A 23592-nucleotide genomic window follows, 5' to 3' on the forward strand; every position below is an offset into this window, starting at 1 on the left:
GTAGTATGAGTGGTGGAACCTGCCTGCTGGTTCCGCCCAGCAGGCGGAGCATAAGAGTCTGTGTTTCACCCACAGCAGTCATTCTGTACCGGAGCTTCTGGGGTAACTACTTGTTCATTAAAGCCTTCAATTGGACTACAATCTCACTTCAGCAGTGATTGATCGTGCATCAATTTAATGAACAAAATTGAAGAATGGCTGCTCTACGCATCAAGCCAGTGTCTACAAATCAATCCCCATGCGGCAAATGCAGCAGCAACTTTTAAACATTGGCTGGCATGTTTCAAAGGGTACATCAGGACGGCCCCGACTACCCCCACGGAGGAACAGAAAATGCAAGTCCTCCACTCAAGGGGGAGCCCAGAAATCTACACGCTTATCGAAGACGCGGACGGTTTCGAGGACGCAATGACTTTGTTAAAAGAGCACTACGTCCGCACTGTGAATCAGGTATACGCTCGGCATCTTTTAGCTACCAGACGGCAGATCCCAGGAGAATCACAGGACGATTTTTAGCGCGCATTGTTAGTGTTAGGTAGAAACTGTAACTGTCCACAAGTCTCAGCCATGACCACACCAAACTCTTAATAAGGGATGCTTTTGTTGGGAGCATGCTGTCCTCTAAAATCCGCCAGCGACTGCTGGAATACGACATGCTAGGGCTTAAAGAGGCACGGAAACTTGCGCACTCCCTAGATGTAGCCTCCCGCAACGCCCAGGCCTACGTTCCCGACCGCGTGGTACCCGCATGGACAGGGTGGACCCCACCCGCGGCCGATTCCAAAGCACCCCTAAATTCCCCACAAGCTTGTGCAGTGCGGCAGCCAGGAAACCCCAGGGTGGGGGCTCCAGAGACGTACGATGAATCATCCCTTGTCCACGGAATGGTTCCTGCAGTGGATTCCCCAATACACCGGGCAAAACAAACACCCCCGGCAACGCTGCCGGGCCCGATCTGCAATCTGCAAGGGCTGCGGGAAGATGGGGCACCTCATGGCAGTATGCCAGGCCCGGTCGGACGCCGCTGTCTCCACAGGCCTCTGCCATTCCTCTCCTCACAGGCCATGTGCGATTCATGGGGGCAGCCATCTTGGATGACGTCTCAGGATCCCGACTCGGCTGGCCATGCATCGCCTGATGAGATCTCCCAGTCAGCCATGTTCGATTCATGGGGGTAGCCATCTTGGATGACGTCTCAGGCCTCTGCCATTCCTCGCCTCACAGGCCTTGTGCGATTCATGGGGGCAGCCATCTTGGATGACGTCTCAGGATCCCGACTCAGGTGGCCGTGTATCGTCCGACGAGATCTCTCAGCTTCTGCCACAACTTGCCTCAGTGACACTGGACCAGTCTCGGCCCCAAACGCTTTCAACTGCTACACGTCGGTACTCATCAACGGGCACAAGACATCCTGCTTGATCGACTCTGGGAGCACGGAGAGCTTCATCCATCCAAATACGGTAAGACACTGCTCCCTCACTGTACACCCGATTAAATAAAAGATCTCCTCCATGCTAACCCCCAGTACACCAATGTGGCGCACCCCGACAAGACACGGTCTCCCTCCGGGATCTGGCCCCCGCTGGATCCCCACCCTCACCCCCGCCACCAACCCCAATCATTTTTTCACCGGCGCACACCACCGCAGCCCCCTTCCCAGGAGGATCCGTCATCCGGATGCGATGAAGCTAAAGACGACACGCTCCCAGAGCCACGGATGCCCGAGCCGACGCCAGCATCACCGCCGGGACTGCGACGATCGCAGAAGACGACCAGGGCCCCCGACCGGCTGATAGTTTCATTGTAAAATGAACTTGTAAATAATTGTCTGTAAATATGTGTATTGCATGTAAAGGCACCGAGACCGCTATAACCTCTACCACTGTAAAAGCAAGGCCACCACCCCCGCCGGACTCTTTTTTTAAACAGGGGGTGAACGTGGTAGGCTATATTAGGGGTATCGCGGTACCTAGGTGGGATGTACCTTATACTGTAGCATGAATGGTGGAACCTGCCTGCTGGTTCCACCCAGCAGGCGGAGCATAAGAGTCTGTGTTTCACCCACAGCAGTCATTCTGTACCGGAGCTGCTGGGGTAACTATTTGTTCATTAAAACCTTCAATTGGACTACAATCTCGCTTCAGTAGTGATTGATCGTGCAACATGAAGTTACTGTGAAAAGCCCCTAGTCGCCATATTCCGGCGCCTGTTCGGGTAAGCTGGTACGGGAATTGAACCCGCGCTGCTGGCCTTGTTCTGCATCACAAGCCAGTTGTCTAGCCCACATTGCTAAACCCCTGTTGCAGCGCTGTCTGGAACGTACAGCTGCTTAACTAGGTTCAGTGCCTCACACGTGTCCACTCCTATGATGGAATTGTCCTTGTCAACGATGGAAAATGGTATGATGTGACTTCTGTTGTGTACCCATTCTTCGAGTTCACATGCTTCCAGAGTCACAATCTCATTCTCATTGTAGTCTCTCAGCAGTCTCGTTTGATTGATGACTTTCGGTTTGACTCACAGCACGTTCTAATCGGACAAACTGAGAAGGTTGGCCCTCTCTCCCGTATCGAGCTTGCATTTGAACAATGTGACATTTAGCATCACTGAACTCGTCCACCTGTCTTCGATGGTATCAGCGTCATCATCGCCCTTGCCGCAACTGGGCAGCGTGGTAGCATTGTGGATAGCACAATTGCTTCACAGCTCCAGGGTCCCAGGTTCGATTCCAGCTTGGGTCACTGTCTGTGCGGAGTGTGCACATCCTCCCTGTGTGTGCGTGGGTTTCCTCTGGGTGCTCCGGTTTCCTCCCACAGTCCAAAGATGTGCAGGTTAGGTGGATTGGCCATGATAAATTGCCCTTAGTGTCCAAAATTGCCCTTAGTGTTGGGTGGGGTTACTGGGTTATGGGGGTAGGGTGGAGGTGTTGACCTTGGGTAGGGTGCTCTTTCCAAGAGCCGGTGCAGACTCGATGGGCCGAATGGCCTCCTTCTGCACTGTAAATTCTATGAAAAAACTGGTCAGTAAGACTTTTTCACTCTGCATTTTCGGACTCATCGCGTCCTTAGTCGAAATCAGATCAACGAAAAACAGGTCTTTCGTGGACATCTCATCAATCACATTGACTGATCCTGTTTGGTCCACTGCTGGACGTGGAATACATTGCTTCGCAAAATGATTTGTTCGGCCACACTTGGAACACACCTTCCTAAATGCCATGGCCCATGCCGATTGCCACATTGCGGATCTGGTCGGCCGCTTAAAATGGCTGCCCGCATTGAGACCACGTTTCTTATTCAACTGTGTTACAGTGCTTATGGCTCTGGTGTTTTCTTCCAGATAGGTGCCAAAATGCTTCAGGTTTAGTATACTAATCTGCTATGCAGCTAGCTCATTTGCATGACAATTCTCGATAGCATTTTTTAATTGAAGCTCTTCTTCGCCTGCCTTCTGGGTACGCGTATGAAATATATAACGTTCAAATGTTTAATTTTTCTTCAGAAAGCACTGCCAATCAATGTTCTTTATTACTTCATTGAAGCTCTTGCTTTACTCTTTGCTGTCGAACACAAAGGTATTGCCAACTTCTATTGCTTGAAGACCGTGAGCAGCAACGCAATAAGCCTCTCGTCAGGCTGTGCCTGCAGGCCAAGGGCTGCAACAAAGTCTGTTTAAAAACACGCCAATTCTTATCTACATTACTGGTGACTTGAAGCTGGTGGGGTGCTTTCAAACCTTCCATCTCTAACTTCACAAACTTTCCGTGCGTTGATTTCCAGTTGCCTGTAGTTTACCAGGTAGGCGGAAGAATTTTCTGCTTTCTTTCTTCAGCCTGTTTCGCAGTCTTCTCCATTGTTATCTTTAATTGTTCAACACATTGGTACCATGTTATGTTCTGTGTTATGGCTGTAGTAAAGATCAACACAGAACATCTAGTTCTTTGACGAGTAATGTAATTTGTTAACAAGGTGAATATGTGGAAAGATAACTAACGAACTATGATACAAAAGGTAACAAAATAAACAAATTCAGTGAATTTTCCTGGAGCTACTTCTGGTGCGACTGTCTTCTAGTACAACTTTCTACCAGCTGCCGGATATCTCGAATCACATTAGAGATCTCTATCGCCACCAACTGGTTGGAGGTTGCATCGATAACTAGATAATTGATGGACAACTATATGCAAAACTGTGCACAGGCATATCACCACAGAAGCAAATCATCCCTGACCCGAAGGGATGACCGAGAGAGAGAGACCCCTCCACCCTTATCCCCCTCGCAACCCACCCCCAAAAACCAAGCAAACGACCAACAAAAGAACAAAAGCCCCCCTTCCCTGTTTTCCTGTCCCCAAACGAATCCTGCCCCCACGTCAAAACAGAACAGAGACAATAAGCCTAAACTCATTACCTTAAAAAAAACCACCTCAATGGCAACAAGCTGCAAACATCTCCCCTTCTCTGCTTCCATTAACCAGCTATACTGCTAGCAGGGTGACCCCTGCACGGGGTAGAAATCAATGTCAACTAAAGAGTATATTAATGATCAGCAACCCCCCACCCCCCCCCCCTCCCGCCCACGTCAAACTTTAATACAGAATAGAAGAAAATCAACACCTACCCCCTCCAACAGTACAAAACCCAACTTTCCCCAGAGAAAACACCCACCAACAATTCCAGGAACAACCCCAAGCCCCCCCCACAAAAAAAACCAAATACAGATTAACTTAACAATGAACAAACAACATTTTAATTCATCCCCAGTCCATGCTGCTTGACAAACTCATTTGCAGCATCCGGCACACTGAAGTCATATGGTGGGATTCTCCGTTCCTGCGACTAAGTGTTGACGTGGAGGCAGGATTCGTGGGGCCCATGGTATTCGAGGCAAGGTACTAACATGGATTGACGATTGGCTGTCAGGCAGAAGGCAGAGAGTTGGGATAAAAGGTTCTTTTTCGGAATGGCAACCGGTGACGAGTGGTGTCCTGCAGGGTTCAGTGTTGGGGCCACAGGTGTTCTCTTTATATATTAACGATCTAGATGACGGGACTGGGGGCATTCTGGCTAAGTTTGCCGATGATACAAAGATAGGTGGAGGGGCAGGTAGTATGGAGGAGGTGGGGAGGCTGCAGAAAGATTTAGACAGTTTAGGAGAGTGGTCCAAGAAATGGCTGATGAAATTCAACGTGGGCAAGTGCGAGGTCTTGCACTTTGGAAAAAAGAATAGAGGCATGGACTATTTTCTAAACGGTGACAAAATTCATAATGCCGAAGTGCAAAGGGACATGGGAGTCCTAGTCCAGGATTCTCCAAAGGTAAACTTGCAGGTTGAGTCCGTAATTAAGAAAGCAAATGCAATGTTGTCATTTATCTCAAGAGGCTTGGAATATAAAAGCAGGGATGTACTTCTGAAGCTTTATAAAGCATTAGTTAGGCCCCATTTAGAATACTGTGAGCAATTTTGGGCCCCACACCTCAGGAAGGACATACTGGCACTGGAGCGGGTCCAGCGGAGATTCACACGGATGATCCCAGGAATGGTAGGCCTAATATACGATGAACGTCTGAGGATCCTGGGATTATATTCATTGGAGTTTAGGAGGTTGAGGGGAGATCTAATAGAAACTTACAAGATAATGAATGGCTTAGATAGGGTGGATGTAGGGAAGTTGTTTCCATTAGCAGGGGAGACTAGGACCTGGGGGCACAGCCTTAGAATAAAAGGGAGTCACTTTAGAACAGAGATGAGGAGAAATTTCTTCAGCCAGAGAGTGGTGGGTCTGTGGAATTCATTGCCACAGAGGGCGGTGGAGGCCGGGACGTTGAGTGTCTTTAAGACAGAAGTTGATAAATTCTTGATTTCTCGAGGAATTAAGGGCTATGGAGAGAGAGCGGGTAAATGGAATTGAAATCAGCCATGATTGAATGGTGGAGTGGACTCGATGGGCCGAATGGCCTTACTTCCGCTCCTATGTCTTATGGTCTTATGGACTTCCATGACAGCAAAGCTGGAGCCGCACCTGGACCGATTCAGTGACTGTTAAGAGGATAGCACCGGTGCCACGTGGAACACAATCGATTCCAATGAGAAACGGTGTCGGATTTGCGATTGACACTCAAGAGGCTGACAGGCTGCAGCCGCATATACACACTTCACTTCCCACACACACCATCCCAGCCAGCAAGATGGTAGCGAGGAGAGCGGCACCAAGATTTATGGACATCGAGCTCGAGACTCTCCTGGATGCCAAGGAGGAGGGAGGAACACCTGCACCCTGGCCCAGGAAGGAGGCTGCCAGCCGCTGCAGCTCACCGTGTCTCATCCACTGGGGCCAGAATTAGCGCTGAAGAACCTGACAAGTTGGAGCTGCTTTAAGAGCTACACTAATCACACACTCTCAATCCAACTAAAAAGGTGGCTTCAAGGAAACCTGCCCCTCCCTCAGCATTCTGGAAAGGAGCTAGACCCGATGCTGGATGCAGTGGAGGAACGTCCTCTTCCTCAGGGTGGGCCGCAGACTCAAGCCAGCTGTAATCAACAGCACCTGGAAGAGCTGTCAGAGCCAACGATCAGTGCCGCCAGCTTCACAAGGAGGACTGGAATCCCGTGCCGCAAAAGATGATTGATCTCATCAGGACAGCTCGTGTGAGTCACCATCTCTATGCCCCTGGCATCACTCCCATCCCTCACTCCTCACATCATCCCCCAATCCCCTAGAGGCCAACCAGACGCCGCATGCCTGCACCTCCCTTACAATTCACCCTCCAACAAACACTAACACATGTTTTGTCCTCCTTGGCCAGGAACCTTGCACACATTTACCACCAGCTACAGACCAAACCCGCTCCCGCCTTTAGAACACACCTCCATGCGCCTCAACATGTCCTTTCTGTGTCTCCTAGGATAAGGCAGCCTATAACAGACAAGAGCGGCAGACGACCAGAGGAGGCGTCCCTGAAAAGAGTGTCCAAACCACGTGGTGGAAAGCGCCATTCAGCTAGTGAGGAGGAAAAGGGTAACGGCTGACAAGGAGGTCGACATGCAGCCAAGAAGTGAGAGCCCAATGCAACGCTGTTGTCCCTCAATCAAGTGAGTCACCTCTCCCAGTGACCAGCCAACCCAAGAACTCACCATGTCTTGTCTTGCAGGATCACCATCAGACAAAGCCAGGCCACCTGGGGTTTCTGCCCCTCAGCCACATCCTCAGCAAACCCCGGAGCACCAGTCTGGGGAGACACCGATTTCTTGGCACTGCTGTCACCTGCACCCTCCACCATCGCAGAGAATATCACCTCGGTGGGGCATTTTAGTGAAGAGGCTCCTGGGTCACCTTCTGGTGTGTACTGCACGCATGCTACAGCATATCAGGTGAATGCAGGGACTCCCAAGGAAGCGGAAGGTTGGAGGGCTGCCCGATCCCAAGTAACAGCTGTGGTCCCGACAGGCGTGATGCCTCTGGAAAGTATGATCCCATAACTGGTAGAGATGAAAACACAGAGCCAAGATTTACAGGCGGAAGTGTCAGAAACTTTTCAATGCCCACAGGTGCAGATGGAGAAGTCCAATTGCCTTCAGGCGCAGGACATGTTACCGACAAAGCAAGCTATCCAGGCCAACACTGAACAGGTGGCTTCCACAGCGGAATGTCTGAGGCAAGAAGTCAGAGTCATGTGTCAAGATGTCCAAGGCTTGGAGCACACTGTGCGGTCAATGGCTGAGGCGCAGGACAGGGGAGCCCAGTCACAGGCAGACATGTCCCAGGCCCACATGGACATTACTGCGGCGTTCCAGAGCTTGGATCATTCACAAATGATGACAGAGGGCATCAAGAGCATTGGCCGGCTGCTGACTGACCTTAACCACTCAGAGAGGGACATGTCACAGGCACAGAGGAACATAACATAGGCATTGAGGGTCATGTCTCACTCGCGGAGAGACATATCCCAATCTCAGTGTTCCTTGGCCGAGGGCATTGAGACCATGGCTCAGACGAGGGCAGACCTTCAGTGCCAGGTGACAGTGGAGCTTTCAGAGGTCACTTCAGTCTCACCTCTGTTTCAGAGTAGCCCGGGGGCCATCGAGCACCCCAGGGAGGAAGAAGTGATGGAGCACGTGCCAGTGCCTCCCGCAGGGATGGTGCTGGAACACCTCAGCCTTTCCAAATCCCTCCCACTTGACACTAGTGCATCTTATGGGCAGCGGACAGAACAGGGTGGCATGTCATCATCTGTGATACCCAAAGGTCGGCCAGGCCCATCCAGGTCCAGGCCCTCCAGAGGTCGGCCGCCAAGAGCATCACAGATAAGAGGGCAAGACACACAGTAGGCCACCTCCACTTCTGGTGTGCTATCTGGGGTTACATCTAGAAGGAGCAGTAGGCCACGTAAAGTAAGTTAGAGAACGCTTGAGTTGGTACGGGTGTAGCATATAGGTGATACTTTGGGGTTAGGGCACAACAATATATTTACTTTTACACCAACAGTCCGATCTGCCTCTAACCTGTTTGATGGATGTTAAGGATGGGCTGGGCCTGCATGTAGAGGTTGTGCCGAGTATGAGGTTGTGTAAGGGTGGGGAGGCTGGAGGATGGTGGGGAGGCTGGAGGATGAGGCAGAGGCGCCATGACACATGAATGTCCCACATGGTGTCACCCTCAGAGAGAAGTGTAAGGGCACAGGGCCAGAAGTGTGAGCCTTGGGGAAGGGGGAGCTGTGGTAGTGGGAAGGAGTGGAAAGCTAGGAGGAAGGTGGAGTGAAGGACTGAGGGACAGGGAAGGGGTGAACAGTTATGTGGAAGGAGGTTTCATGTTGAAGTGGGGGGATGGGCCATGGAGAGGTGGGACAGGGCGATGGAGCTGTCGGTAGCCAGGTTCTGTTGCTCTTTTTAACCTTAGTCTATTGGCTCTGATTACGCCACCTTTGCTCACGAGTCGCCAGGTATCTTTATGATACCGCCACGTGGTTCAAGTTCAGGTTATGATTAATAATACAGCACACCGCTTAGTAAGGATTAAAACAACGGTCATTTATTATATACAACAAGCAATATTAATACACTAATACTACTTTCTATATAATAAACCTATCACTACTGGCCAATACTTAACTTAGGAAGAGCCCACCAGGTCAGGGAAACGAATGGCTTGTCCAATCAGATCTGGCCCGCGGGATTCAAAAGGCTGCTACAGGTCGGTGGCTAGGTGTCTCTACCGGATAGCGATCGCTGGATTCAAACTTACAGTTGCCGGTTGCTGTTCTTGCGAAGGTCTCGAGCAGGCGAAGAGGAGAGAGAGAGAGAGAGAGATCTGAACTTGGCCCCTCACTTTTATAGGGCCCAGGGGCTTCCCGCCTCCCGGGGCGGCCCTTGACCCCGAGTCCCAAGTGATTGGATTTGTCCCCAATCCCTGGGGTCGATATGTCCAATGGTGAGGCGATTCCTCGATCGGGGGGGGTGGTCGTTCACCTGTCTTTGTTTCGGCCACTGCAGGCGTCGACAGGTCTGGCCTGGTATTCAATTGCTAATATGTTGCAATTGTTCCCGGGGATAGCCGATTTAACTGTGGATGTCTGAATAGATGGGCTGCAAACAGTCCTGAATGCAACTGCAAATACCTGGGTTGATGGGCTGTTGATAGCCCTGAGTATCGATCTGCGCTAACTTCCCAGAGCCAAATATGCAATACTGTCTGCAGCTGCCTGCTTGTGTCTTCTTAGCTGCTTTTCCCAGCAGTCTTTCGGGTTAGCCATTTTAAACTGGGTTTTGGCCAGATTAATCGGAACGCAGCCATTTTACGTGGCTACAGTCCTTAGTTAGCAAATAGGGAGGTGATGAGGTTGTCCTGTGTGTGGCAGCCCTGGATCACATGTTGGGCCTCTTTGCTTAGAGGCTTGTGCATGGGCAGGTCCTACAGATGAGGGTGAGTGTGCATCTGCTGGGAGCTTAGCTCCAGCATGGTGTGGCTCCTGGGTATGATGCACAGGTTGTGGCAACATGACCGGGTGCAAGATGGAGCAGTGGCACGGTGGACAGGCAGCGCATGGAGACAGCTCATGGTCCTGAAGGATGGGCTTACTGTTGAGGCCTCTGCCCTAGAGGGGTTGTGAGCCAGGGGGGAGTGACAAAGGCCACGGTGCATATGCCCTTTGTTTGGGGTGAGCTCTACCGGCTTTCCATGCACCTACTGCATCAATGGCAGTCTGAGCCAGGCCACCCTGATTAGAACAGGATACCCAGAGTCCACGAACTTGGTACCATGTTGTTCCACACTACTACCCCAGGCCCAGCCAGCCAACCCCAGCAAGCCTGATAAATTTGGAGAATTTTTGAGAATTTTCTTACCTTCGCACTTCCCCACATTCATGGCATCCAGGCCCCGCTTGTAAATACCTGCACCAATTTGTGCCCGGGTGACCTCTGCCTATGAGGGATGGAGCATGAAGTGCCAAGCCGCTAATGATATTAAAATCCATTTGTTTTGCATGGACCCGCCGGCGCAGAGCACAAACTTCGATATCGAGGGACCGGAGAATGGAGTTGGATTCGGCTCCGGGCGCAAAACGGATTTTTTCAATTTTGCACGATTCTTCGCCTGATCGCGAATCTCACCCTGGCGTTGCGAAGCGGAGAATCTAGCCCACTATGTTTGGGTGATGTAATCTGCAGACAAATGCTCAGTTTTTGCATGTACACTTCTAATACCTGCACTTTGGAAAGATTGCACTCGAGAAGTTACAGAGAAGAGTCAGGAGCCTGAACTGAGGATATTAATTAAGAAGACAGATTAGAAAGGATGGGGTGATTTCTTTGGAACAGAGGGGTTGAGGGGACACCGAATTGAAGTGTTAAAAATGATAAGGGAGTCTAAACAGAGTGGATAGAATGGCCCTATTCCCCATTGGTTGAGGGATTAATGACCAGACAGCGTGGGTTTTAGTTTAGATTGTGAAGGAATATTGATGCTGTTCGGTGGAATATAGTTATATAATTTGGTGGAATATCGATAATTAGGGAGAATTCAGATATGATGAGGACATTATGTTTGAGGAATAAAGATTCACTTAATACAACCTTCTATGATACACATGTTTAGCAATTTTTTAAAAACCTTTTCAAACATAGGGTAACCTTGTACAATCTATTATGAGAAAAACAGAATATTTAGGCTCTACTTCATAATTCTAATCGTAGGTTTTTAGCAAAAGGAATGTTAAAGAGGTATTAATATGCATCATTATCAGTTTTGTCTGTACCCTAGTCACATTCATTTTTAAAGTTTGAAGAAAGATATTGTAAGGAACTGATATTAGTTGGAACCAATGTCTTGTAGACTCTTATAATTAACTTAAAATTATCTGTCAAAGACAGAAATGTAACATTACATATCAGCCTCTAAGTTTTAAAATTTAAAATTCCTTTTAAGAATAAGATACAGATTATGAAACAAGTAAAATAGTTATCGAGATTGTTAACATGAGATATTATAAATATTTTTGACCAGATAAAAGCTCACAAATTCAGGATAAGAGAATTTTCAACAATTAAATAATTTACTAATTATAGTGAATGATATAGCCTTGAGGATAAGGAAAAGGAGATGAACCTACAGAGGCAACACTCACATTTGCAAAATATTATCTAATCAAATTAGAAATGGTATAAAAATAGAAACTTCACCATTTAAGTATTGAAATCCTAACCAATGCTTCTCAAGGTAAAAGGTGCCATATGCAGTGTCAGATAAATCTACTCTTAATTGCGAAGTGTCTTGCTGAGCAGATGGCTTGCTACTTGTGGATATAAGGTAACATTTCTGATTTTGATGGACATTCTAAGATATCTTGACTGTGACATTTAGAGGTTTAACTTGTGTATCCTATATTAGAAAAAAAGATGTGTTTTAATTTTTAAAAATCCAATTAAGGGCAATTTTAGTGTGGTCAATCCACCTATCCTGCACATCTTTGGGTTGTGGGGGTGAGACCCACGTAGACATGGGGACAATGTGCAAACTCCACACGAACAGTGACCCGGGGCCGGGATCGAACCCGGGTCCTCGGCGCCGTGAGGCATCAATGCGCCCCAGAAATAAAATAATGTTTATCATCCTTAATTAACCACTTTTCAGATAAGTAAAATATATCATAGTCTGAGATGTCTACAGCATGGAACAGGCTCTTCGGACCAGCTTGTCCATGCCGTCCAGTTTCTATTGCTAAGCTAGTCCCACTTGCCCGCATTTGGCCCATATCCCACTATATCCATCCTGCCCATGTAACTGTCTAACTGTTTTTTAAAGGACAAAATTATACCCGCCTCTACCACTGCCTATGGCAGCCCGTTCCAGATGCTCACCACCCTGTGTGTGAAGAGATTTCCCCTCTGGTTTCTTTTGTATCTCTCCCCTCTCACCTTAAACCTATGCCCTCTAGTTCTAGACTCCTCTCCCTTTGGGAAAAGTTGTCGACTATCTACCTTATCTATCTCATGTGATATTCTGTATACAATTCTAAGAAACCGTCTTTGCATACTGTAAGGGTCCTTCCTGTGTGTTTCTGTTTATTCCCTTATTTCCCCTTTCTTTCATTTTTGATGTTGCATTTTTGATGCATGGATGTTTAATGGATCTGTGCCTTAGAGGCAAAGAAGCCTGTACCTTTCATTCAAACAGAAGGATCCAGAAGGCTGTGCTGATTTAAATTGGTGATTGCAGACGGACTGGCACCAATGACAGAGATTGGCCTGCATCGGTGATGACTCGGTTTGAATGATTTGGCTGGTGACCAATGAATTGGCCCCAAAGGCTATGCTCTGCCTGGTAACAGGTGATGATTGGATCTGAACCCACTGGAATGTTTCAGAGCTACAAGGGTTGAGTTTTGGTTTCAGTTTTACTCCTGGCAGACCTGAGGAAGGACTGCTGTCCTCTCCCTTCTCCGTTTTCTCCAGAAAGCCTGTGTTTCTGATCTGGCAGGGAGCCTGGATAAATCAATGTAGGAGAACCAAAAGAGGCTATGCAAACAGGGGCGAACCAACCAACTCTTTCTGCAGAAAAGGCTGGAGTAAACCAACCAACTCTCTCTCCAGAAAAGGCAGAAACCTGGAAATAAACCATGAACTGAGAGCAAGGTTTGATGTGAAGCAAAGGGGCCTCTCCAGGAAAAGCTGTGAGTAATACATTTCTAAATTACAGAGAAGATCATTACAGGTTGCAAACAAAGGACTTTAATCACCCAGCGTGCTGCATGGAAAGCATTCTAAATAAGAATCATTGGAAGCAAAGACTCTTATCTTTTGACCTTCATCCTTATTATTTTCACCCCTTCCCCTCCCTCTGTATTTATCTGTCTTGTGTGCGTGGGTAGGGGGTGGGACAATTAAAAGGGTCATATTTACTCCATATTTCATAATTATTCTGGTTATAAGTAAACAGTAATTAATATTACTGTTATTAATATTTTATAAGAATTATTAGTTAATTAATTTGTGTTGTAACGAGCGGGGCGAGAATTGACCGTGCACTTGCTCAGGGTGTCCTAACAATATTCCTGAATGGGGGATACATTATTGAAGAGAGACCCCCGGATCTTTACAGTTTGCAGGATATTTACAACCTAGTTGATTTAATTAAGTACAAATATCTGGAAGACGGTAATAATTGTTTGCTGATTCCTCCCTTATGGGGGAGATGGATCAGTTCTTCTGACCCAAACAAATATTTATAAAGCAGGTTACGATGAACGTAAGTGAGTCATTATCAGAGAAATTCTCCCTATCTGGAATAGCGTCACAAGGGATTAACATTATAATCCATTTAAGAGATGTGGGGGGCGATTCTCCCCACATCTGTGGAGCCCAAGTGTTTGCGCCGTCGTTAACACCGTCGCGTTTCACGATGGCCGCGCCAACCTGCGCATGCGCGAAGGACTTCTTTAGCGCGCCGGCCCCGACTCAACATGGCGTCGGTGTTCAGGGGCCGGCCCACCAGAAGGTAGGCCCGGGGGGGGGGGGGGGGAGAAGAGAGGCCGGCCCCCCGATTGGTGGGCCCCGATCGTGGGAAAGACCCCATCGGATGCTCCCCCCCCCCAGTGAAGGAGCCCCTCCCACAGGCCGCCCCCCCTACCGGTCGCGCAGAGTTCCCGCCAGCAGCGACCAGGGGTGAACGGCGCCGGTGGGACTCTGTCATATCGGCGCGGCCGCTCGGCCCATCCGGGCCAGAGAATCGGCGGCCGATTCCAGCGGCCCGCGCTGCGCCAAACGCGCCATGAAAATGGCGCCAATTCTCCGCACCTCGGAGAATCATGCGCCGGCATCGGGCCGTCGTGGCGCGGTTGATTCTCTGGCCCGGCACAGGCTCGGAAAATCGCCCCCGGGAAGTTTAGAAGGAATTCAATGGGAAATGTTTTCGCCCAGTGGGTGGTGGGGATCTGGAACTCATTGCCTGAAAGAATGGTAGAGGCAAAACCCATCATAACATGTGAAAAGTACTTGGAAATGCACTTGAAGTGTTGTAATCTATAAGTCTACACATCAATGTCGAAAAGTGGCATTGAGCAGAATGGCTACTGTGACATACACACGGTGGGACAAATAGCCTCCTTCCGTGCTGTAAATTTCTAGGATGCAGATGCCTTCCCGAACCATGACCATCCCAAATTCAGCCCAGTACTGGTCCAGACAAGCCCATCATAATGACTGTACGATCTTGACGATACCAAGCTGTACCTTATTACAATTGAGCATACAGCACTTATTCCTCCTTGGAACTGGATGACAACATAAATGCCATGCATTGCCCTGTAGCATGGCCCGCAAAGCCATTTCTCATCCTACGAGCTCCTCTTAGCCCCAGGACTATTTTTAATCTCTCACCCTAACTGGGAGATCCAAGGAACCCCAGAGCTGCCTGTAATCTCTCACTATGACTGGTCCACTGAGTTCCAGGATTACCTTTAATCCCGCACCCTGAGTATCAGATCCACTGAGCTCAGTACTGCCTTTAATCTCCCACCCTGACCGTGAGGTCCACTAAGCCCATCACTGCTTTTAATCTCTTGCTCCAACCTCTTGGCCCCAGAGCAGGGACTATGACTGTCTTTCAATGAGCTCTCTTGTTTCTTCTTTACTGATGACAATATAGACTGCCCGCCCCTCCATGAGTCTCTGTGCCACACTGACATAACCCCCCTCATATTCGGAACTCTGCGTGCATACAAGCATGTTCACACAGTTCAATTCCTATCCACCTCCTTCTGTGCCTGCATTCTAATCTTCCATGTCGGGTTCCAGCTTGCTCATCCTTAGTCTCCCCTTCTGTCTGGGGGGGGGGGGGTCCTGATCTCTGTGCGTGTGGGGGAGGGGCTTAAATTTAACTTTGAGAATGGGAATCCTAGCATTGCCGGCATGTTCAGGCCTCGCTGCCTACAGCTGTATGATCCTCAACAGCACTTTGAAATTGCAGAGTGCTGTGAAATCAGGTGAGAAAAGGTGAAGCTTGCAAGTTTCACACAGCTTTTCTCGCCTGATCCAACCCTTCCCCAAATTGCACCCAACACCTCTAATTCTGCCTTACAACCGTCCCCCAAGTACCCCCAAACTCTACACTTCAGAACTTAGTTTAGCTGTTAACTTTAAAATCATTGTATATTAATAATTGATCAAACCTTGTACTTCCATCGTATAGATTCTGAAACAATGATAACTAAATATAATTATCAGTGATTAAAGGAGGACAAAGGAATGGTTTGAGATAATCCTTGAATCAATCAGGACTATTAAACATGGGTCAACTGAAATAACTTCCCCTCCATCCAGATATATTTTAAACTATATTGACCTACAACACTTTTTTAAGTCTGCATTCTGTAGCTTTAGTTACATTAAAATTCCAATGTACTGAATGGAACTGACAAACGATCTATAAATATATATTTGGAAACAATATTATAACACAGAATATTACAGCTGTCACTTACTCTTCTGTGCACAATTCTGTTGCTTTTTGTAGTTGGGCATCAATCCATTTAGGTTTCTGTTTTTCCAGACAATTGATGACCTTCTGTATTATTGGTTTGGGACTTTCCTTTTGCTTTCCCATAATGGTCTGAAGACATTCACTCAACAAACCCAGTTTATCTTTACTCCATCGATCTATTGTAACACTTGTCAAAAGCTCTATGGCATTTCCATCTTCTAGGGTTTGGCAAATAGTCATAACATAACAAAGAAGGCATGATTTCCGGAGTTCAGGAATGTTGTTTTGAAGTTTTGTTTCTGCTAAGTTGAAGAGGTATTTAATTGTTGATGGCAATGAAGCAATTGCTGCAGGCAGATTACCAATTACAACAGAAACAGCCTGAGCTACAACTTCTGTCAAATCTGAAAGGAAAATATTAATGGTGATAATTAGTGTTATTACTCTTAACATATCTTGCAGAACTAATTCCAGCGGAGAGATTCTCCGCCCCGTCGCGCCACATTTCTGCCTCAACCTGCCGGCAGGATCCTCCGTTACACCGGACGGTCAATGGGGTTTCCCATTGTGGGGCAGCCCCACGCTGTCGGGAAACCCCCAGGCTGCCGGCAAAACAGAGCATCCAACCCCATATATACCAACAGCAAATTAATTAAGTTTATTTATAAATTTATATTACAGTTTTCTGTATATGGACCCCGATTATATCATGGGGTGCAATTGTTCTGTGTGAGGGCCCCAGGCAAGTCACAAACTAACATGTAAAGGCACATCTGCAAGTTCCTTTCCAAACCATACAGTATCCTGACTTGGACCTATATCATTATTCCTTTACTGTTGTGAAGTTAAAAACCTGGAAATTCCTCCCTAACAGCACTGTGGGTGTACCTACATTACAAAGACTGCAACGGTTCAAGAAGGCAGTTCACCACCTTCTCAAAAGCAACTAACGATGGGCAACAAATGTTTACATCCCATAAACAAATAACTATATTCTGTCAAAAAATGAACTTGACTCAGGAGAACTAAAATTGATTTTAAATGTATTGCAAACGTTTTCACTAAATGTTTAAACATAAGCTTTGAAGACGTTGTTTCATGAAGATCACAAATTTAATACAATAATTTATTTCATTCTATAGAAAAAAAAATGTTTTAAACAACTTGTTACTAGGAAGCACAGAGTTAATTTATCATCTTCAACAAAAGACACTTACTTTTTCCAGATTCTCTTCTTTTAAATTCCCTTGGTATATAATCCCATTCTTTGGGAATTTTACTGAGTAGACTTTCTGGAAGCATTTGCTTATGATGATATGTAGCAGGATACTCTACTGCTTGCCACATGAGAACTAAGGAGATGACCTGCTTCAGTACTGTCTTGCTTGCTTTGGATATGTAGAGGTTCAGACACCTTAGCACTTCTGATTTATTTGCAGCTGTGAAAATTGATGATTATAGTCAACTTTCAGACTTGTTAAATAGGATACAGTGCATCCAAGTTACTTACACAATGGAATTCTGAGAAAGGAAGTCTTTTTTTGTTAGTACACATCTAACTTCATCACAACTTTGAGTCCCAGTTGCTTTAGCACCTCACATTTGCATTTTGACAAAGGTGGGCAACAATTTCAGGTTTGGGTACAGTAAGCATCACCTTGGATGAGATTTTAATTAATTCAAAGCCCACTTACTTGCAGTGTTAAAATCAGGCCCCTTATTTCTAAAGCACTGCATATTCAACATTTAGTGCAATGAAATCATTAAATTCTGCTTTTTCCAGGTCAGGAGCTAAAACCGTGCACTCTGCTAAAAATTGTGGGTGGAATTTTCAGCTCTGGAACTTTCAGGATGGTAAGCACTAAGCTCCATCCAGAAGTTGGCCCGATGACGGTCAAAAGCCCACTGCCATTTTATGCTCAATTAAAATCTGATTGGCAGTATGCGGGACTTCATTCCGTCATTGACAGATTGGCCGCTAGCTCTGCAACCTGTCCGGGCACAGTTGTACAGTGACCAGAAGAGGAACTGCAGTGCTCTGCCTGGAACTAAATCCCGGGACTGATCATGAGGTGGGTCCTGTGCGTCCCAGGGGAGAGAGGGTAGGGGATGTCCTGGGAGTTCCGGATAGCGCCAGTCATTGCATTGGGATGTAGGCCGGCAGGAAGGGGGCGGGATGCGATGTAGGGCCGTAGCTCCCAGAGGGAAGCCTGTGGTGGCTCGAGACATAGAGTGGAGTCTCCTAGTAGTTAACAAAAGGGTTTATTGATGAAAGGCAAAAGCAGTTAAGCAACAGGCACAGAACACAGTATAATAAGTCTTAACACTTGGCCCCAGAACCAGCACTGCCCTGCTCCCAGGGTTCCGCACAAACTCCCTATTGATCAGGGTTCATGCGCTCCAGCGCGATTGGTCCCAAGCCTGTTATGTAGACCATGGAGCCTGCGCTCTTAAAGCGATCGCACTACCACAGCACCCCAAATCTGAAGGCGCCTGAGGAGTTGTTTCTTTTTTTGTTTTCCGCTCTGCCCTAACACACACTCGCCAGCCTATAAATTGAGGCTGGGTCGGAAAAGACACTTAAGTGGCCATAAAGTGGTTACTTAAGGGCCTTAATTTTTTTTTAAATGTATTTTATTACAAACTTGTATCAAAACAGGTTACAGCGAACAAACACCCCAGGAAACATGCTTCCCAACAATCAACTATACAGTCTGTACATATTTTCCCCTTTTTTTACCCCTCCCCCCCTCCCCTGCAACGAACAGTCCTTCAAACACGGTCACAAACATCCCCCACCTTTCCTCAAACCCCCCTGAAGAACCCCTTAACTCACACTTTACCTTCTCTAATCGCAGGAAGTCGTACAGGTCACCCAATCAAGCCGCCACCCCCGGTGGCGATGCCGACCGCCACTCCAGCAACATTCGCCGCTGTGTAATCAGAGAGGCGAAGGCCACGACATCGGCCTTCCTCCTCTCCATGAGCTCCAACTTCTCTCAAACCTCACATATCGCCACCAAAGGGTCCGGGTCCACCTCCTCCTCCACTATTCTGGCTAAGACCGCGAACATTCCCGCCCAGAATCTTGCCAATTTTTTGCAACCCCAAAACATGTGCGCGTGATTCTCTGGCCCCCGCCCACACCTCTCACCCTCATCTGCTACCCCTGAAAGAACCTACTCATACTCGCCAGTGTCATATGCATCCTGTGCACCACCTTAAACTGTATCAAGCTCATCCTTGCACACGAGTAGGTCTCGTTTACCCTATGCAGTGCCTCACTCCATGCTATCCAACTGATCTCCCCTCCCAACTCTGCTTCCCATTTCTCCTTGATCTTCACCACCCGTTCGCCTCCCTGCTCTCCCAGTCACTTGTAAATATCCCCAATTCTTCCCTCACCTTCCACATCCTGGAGCAGCAGTCGCTCCAGCAGGGTATATCCCGGCAACCTAGGGAACCTCCTCCAGACCATTCGCGCAAAGTCCCTAACCTGCAGATACCTGAACTCACTCCCCCTTGGCAGCTCTTCCATCTCCCTTAGCTCCTCCAGACTGGCAAACCCTTACTCCAAATGCAGATCCCTCACCTTGACCAGCCCCACTTCCCTCCACCTCCTGTGTACACTATCCATCACCCCCCCCCCCCCCCCGGCTCAAGGTCATGATTCTCGCACAGCGGCGTTAGCACCGACATCCCTTCCACCCTAAAATGCCTACTCAACTGATTCCATATCTTCAATGTGGACTGCACAACCGGGTTCCTTGAATACCTACTCGAAGCCATTGGCAGAGCTGCGGTCACCGTAGTCCTCAAACTAGACCCCTTACAAGATTCCTCCTCTATCCTAACCCACTCTGCCCCTTCTCCTTCCCACCACCACCGCACCTTGTCCACATCCGCCGCCCAATAATAATGAAGCAAGTTTGGCAACGTCAACCCCCGCCTGCTGCCTCTGCCTCTGTAGCAGAGTTCTCCCCACCCTCGGCACCTTTCCCGCCCATACAAAGTCAGAAATGATCGTGTCCACTTTCCGAAAAAAGGCCTTTGGCATAAAGACCGGGAGAGCTTGAAATATAAACAAGAACCTCGACAGAATATTCATTTTCACTACTTGGACCCTCCCTGCCAGCATTACGTGCAGTGTATCCCACCTCTTAAGATCTTAAGCGTCTTAATAGAGGAAAAGGGTGTTTCTCACCTGAGGTGCTGCCCACCCCACCAAGAAATTGTATCAGGGGCACGAGGGATCCCGGACGAAAGCCAATCCATTCAATATTATGTTCCCCGCCTCAAAACCCATCTGAGGAGCGTAAAAGTCTGCCCTAAATGTGGCGGCAGGCGGAAAGTTTGGCTTGGCTCCCGCTGACCAGTGGGTCGGGTTGTTGCATCAGACCGTCTGCTTTTCACTTCATTATGTATGCATCAATGAGCAGCATGTTGTGGTGGAGTGGCCTAGGATTTGGCCACCGTACCATTATCTCATCAGACCGCAGTTATGGTTGCCAAATTTAAATGGCACCCAATCACATATTCAGTCTCTGCAACTCAGGACATTTTATGGAAAGTCATGACCACAAGAATAGACAAGTGCCGTGCCTCAAAGTTCAACGACAAGTGCCTGGAGAAACTCTTCCAGGCAATTGAGGACCAGAGGGAGGTCTTCTACCCCAGTGATGATGCCGAACATCCATCCGCCATTGGGAGGAGCTCACCAGAGTGGCCAGTGCCTGTGGAACTCAGAAGTGGATTACTGCCCAGTGCAGGGAGAGAATGAATGATCTCATCCGCTCCACCAGGATAAGTTAACCTTCTCCTCACTCTAAACTCACACACTCATCGGGCCATAAATCATTAGCAGGGTTACAGTGCCACCAGCAGCACAAAGGATATCACCATCGATTCTCTCACACACATTTTTACATTTTCATCCCTTGTCACATCCTTCACAAGTCGCGTCTTCAGCCCTTGTATAGGTCCACACCGCACACACAGAAGACAGACATGCTCATCATCTGTGTTGGCAACAATCCTGCTTATAGTCCATATTGAGAGCACAATGGTGGCATGGGTGTTCACACTCACTGTGTATACTTTGCACATTTGTAAATATATTTTGCTTTTCTGAAAGTCTAATTTAGCAAATACCTCTTCTAGCTGATGCAGTGCTCAGAGATCATCCAAGTGTAATAGATACCATCTATCATGACTTATCTCTTATCATGTCCCTCAGGTCGGCACAGTGGTTAGCAATGTTGCCTCACAGCCCCAGGGACACAGGATTGATTCCGCATTGTGTGACTGTGTATGTGGAGTTTGCATGTTCTCCCCCTGTCTGTATGAGTTTCCTCCAGCTGCTCTGATTTCCTCCCACAGTCCCAAGATGTGCAGGTTAGGTGGATGGACCGTGCTAAATTGTCGCTTAGTGTCCAAAGATGTGCAGGTTAGGTGGGGTTACAGGTATAGGGCCTAGGTAGGGTGCTCTTTCACAGGGTCAATACAGACTCGATAGGCCGAATGGACTCCTTCTGCACTGTAGGGATTCAATGAATTCTAGGTTCATGGTGGTTCGCACTCAGTGCAGTGAATCGCTTATATGTCCACAGAAGTGACATGAACAAACGCAGTTGCTCTATCAACATGGTGATCGGAAAATGTATATCGGTGTCTTGCACCAGAGAATCATATCATGTGGCCTCAGGAGTATAGATTTTGCAGTTTTCTTTATCCTCCTGATGCTACTACACTGAAATCTGGCGACCCACAATGGAGTTATTCTAACATAATGCATCTTTCAATGGCCTCCATGCAATGTCTGTCAGGAGTGGGTGTGGGTTACATTTCAAGTAATAGTCAAGGACCTTAGCTGTTCATGACAGCTGGTAGTGTGAAGCCGTGACCACGTTTACAGCTAAACATTACCCCTAAAATAGATCCCACACCACCTGCATGATGGAGAGCTTTACACCTAGCTAGCACTTGGTGACTCCTCAAATGTCTGTGAGTTAGCCATGACTATGCAAGATTAGAGGTGCATGTCAAATCTAATGGTTCCACCTTATTACATGGAGGGATGCAGCTTTACACCTGGAACTTCTGGTTAGCATGGCTTGACAGAATCCCTGAGATAGCTCTCATAAGGGCAATCAATGTAAGTAGCTGATCGTGACAAAGACACCAGTGTCCCAGGTTTCCTTGTGTATATTTGAAACTGCTGGAATGAAAATGTGGAGGCATCAAATGGGATCAGAGCAAAGCTCCAGTATATCTGTTTTGTGTACTTCACTATTAACAAAGCTAATAAGTAATGTTTAAAAGTTTTTATAATAATAACAATAACAATGACATAAAGATGGTATAATAAACATTTCCACCCCCATCCCAACTTTCACACACCCCAACCATACCAGGGCTACCAGGGAGGCAAAGGCCAAGACATCAGCCTCTTTCGCCCCCTGAACTCCCGGCTCTTCCGACACTACAAAGATCGCTACCTCCAGACTCGGCACCACCCCTGTTTTTAGTATCGTGGACACTGCCTTAGCAAAACCCTGCCAAAACCCTCTAAGCTTCGGGCATGCCCAAAACATGTGGACATGATTTGCTGGGCTTCCCGCACACCTCGCACACCTGTCCTCTACCCCGAAAAACTTGCTCATCCTAGCCACTGCCATGTGTGCCCGGTGGACTATCTTAAATTGTATCAGGCTAAGCCTGGCACATGATGAGGAGGTATTAACCCTGCTTAGGGCATCTGCCCACAGACCCGCCTCTGTCTCTCCTCCTAGCTCGTTCTCCCACTTGCCCTTAAGCTCCTCCACCGGAGTTTCCTCCGCCTCCGAAAGCTCCTGGTAAATATCCGATACCTTCCCCTCTCCCACCCAGGTACTGGAGACTACTCTATCCTGTATCCCCCGTGGCGGCAGCAGCGGAAAGGCCGGAACCTGCTTTCTCAGGAAGTCTCGCACCTGCAAATACCTAAACCCATTCCCTGCTTGCAATTCAAATTTATCCTCCAAGGCTTTCAAGCTGGGGAAGCTCCCGTCTATAATTAGATCTAATTCCTGCTCTTTGCCATCTCCGGAACCCACCGTCCAGCCTACCCGGTACAAACCGATGGTCATTATAAATGGGGGCCAAACCGATGCTCCCTCCACTCTCTTATACCTCCTCCACCACCCCCAGATTCTCAGAGCCGCCACCACCACCGGACCTGTGGAGTATTGGGCCGGCGAGAATGAAAGAGGTGCCGTTATTAGTGCTCCCAAACTTGTGTCTTTACATGACGCTCCCTCCATCCGCTCCCACACTGATCCCTCCCCCACTACCCACTTCCTAATCATGGCTATATTAGCCGCCTAGTAGTCGTTGCAGACATCCGGCAACGCCAACCCACCCTCCCCCCGACTGCGTTCTAGCAACGCTTTCTTCACTCGTGGGGTTTACCCGCCCACACAAAGCCTGAAATCACCTTATTCACCCGCTTGAAAAAGGCCCTTGGGATGAAGATGGGGAGGCACTGAAAGACAAACAGAAATCTGGGGAGGACTGTCATTTTTACGGTCTGTGATTGCTGATTGTCCTCCTTGAGGTGCCTTGTAATACACCAAATATAC

The 23592-nt window shown here is 48.0% G+C and overlaps 1 protein-coding gene across 7 annotated transcripts in view; it reads right to left on the reverse strand.

Annotated features, from left to right (window-relative positions):
- kiaa0825 (KIAA0825 ortholog) overlaps positions 1–23592 on the reverse strand; it is a 685054-nt gene that overhangs the window by 389451 nt on the left and 272011 nt on the right. For all 7 annotated transcript variants that reach the window (XM_072516291.1, XM_072516289.1, XM_072516290.1 and 4 more), the window contains 2 exons: positions 17191–17412; positions 15975–16377 (listed from right to left, as the gene is read on the reverse strand). In XM_072516291.1, the coding sequence (XP_072372392.1) occupies positions 15975–16377; positions 17191–17412 (625 nt within the window). The remainder of the gene's footprint in view (positions 1–15974; positions 16378–17190; positions 17413–23592) is intronic.

Source organism: Scyliorhinus torazame, chromosome 9 (genome assembly GCF_047496885.1).
Source record: "Scyliorhinus torazame isolate Kashiwa2021f chromosome 9, sScyTor2.1, whole genome shotgun sequence".
Classification (NCBI taxonomy): domain Eukaryota; kingdom Metazoa; phylum Chordata; class Chondrichthyes; order Carcharhiniformes; family Scyliorhinidae; genus Scyliorhinus; species Scyliorhinus torazame.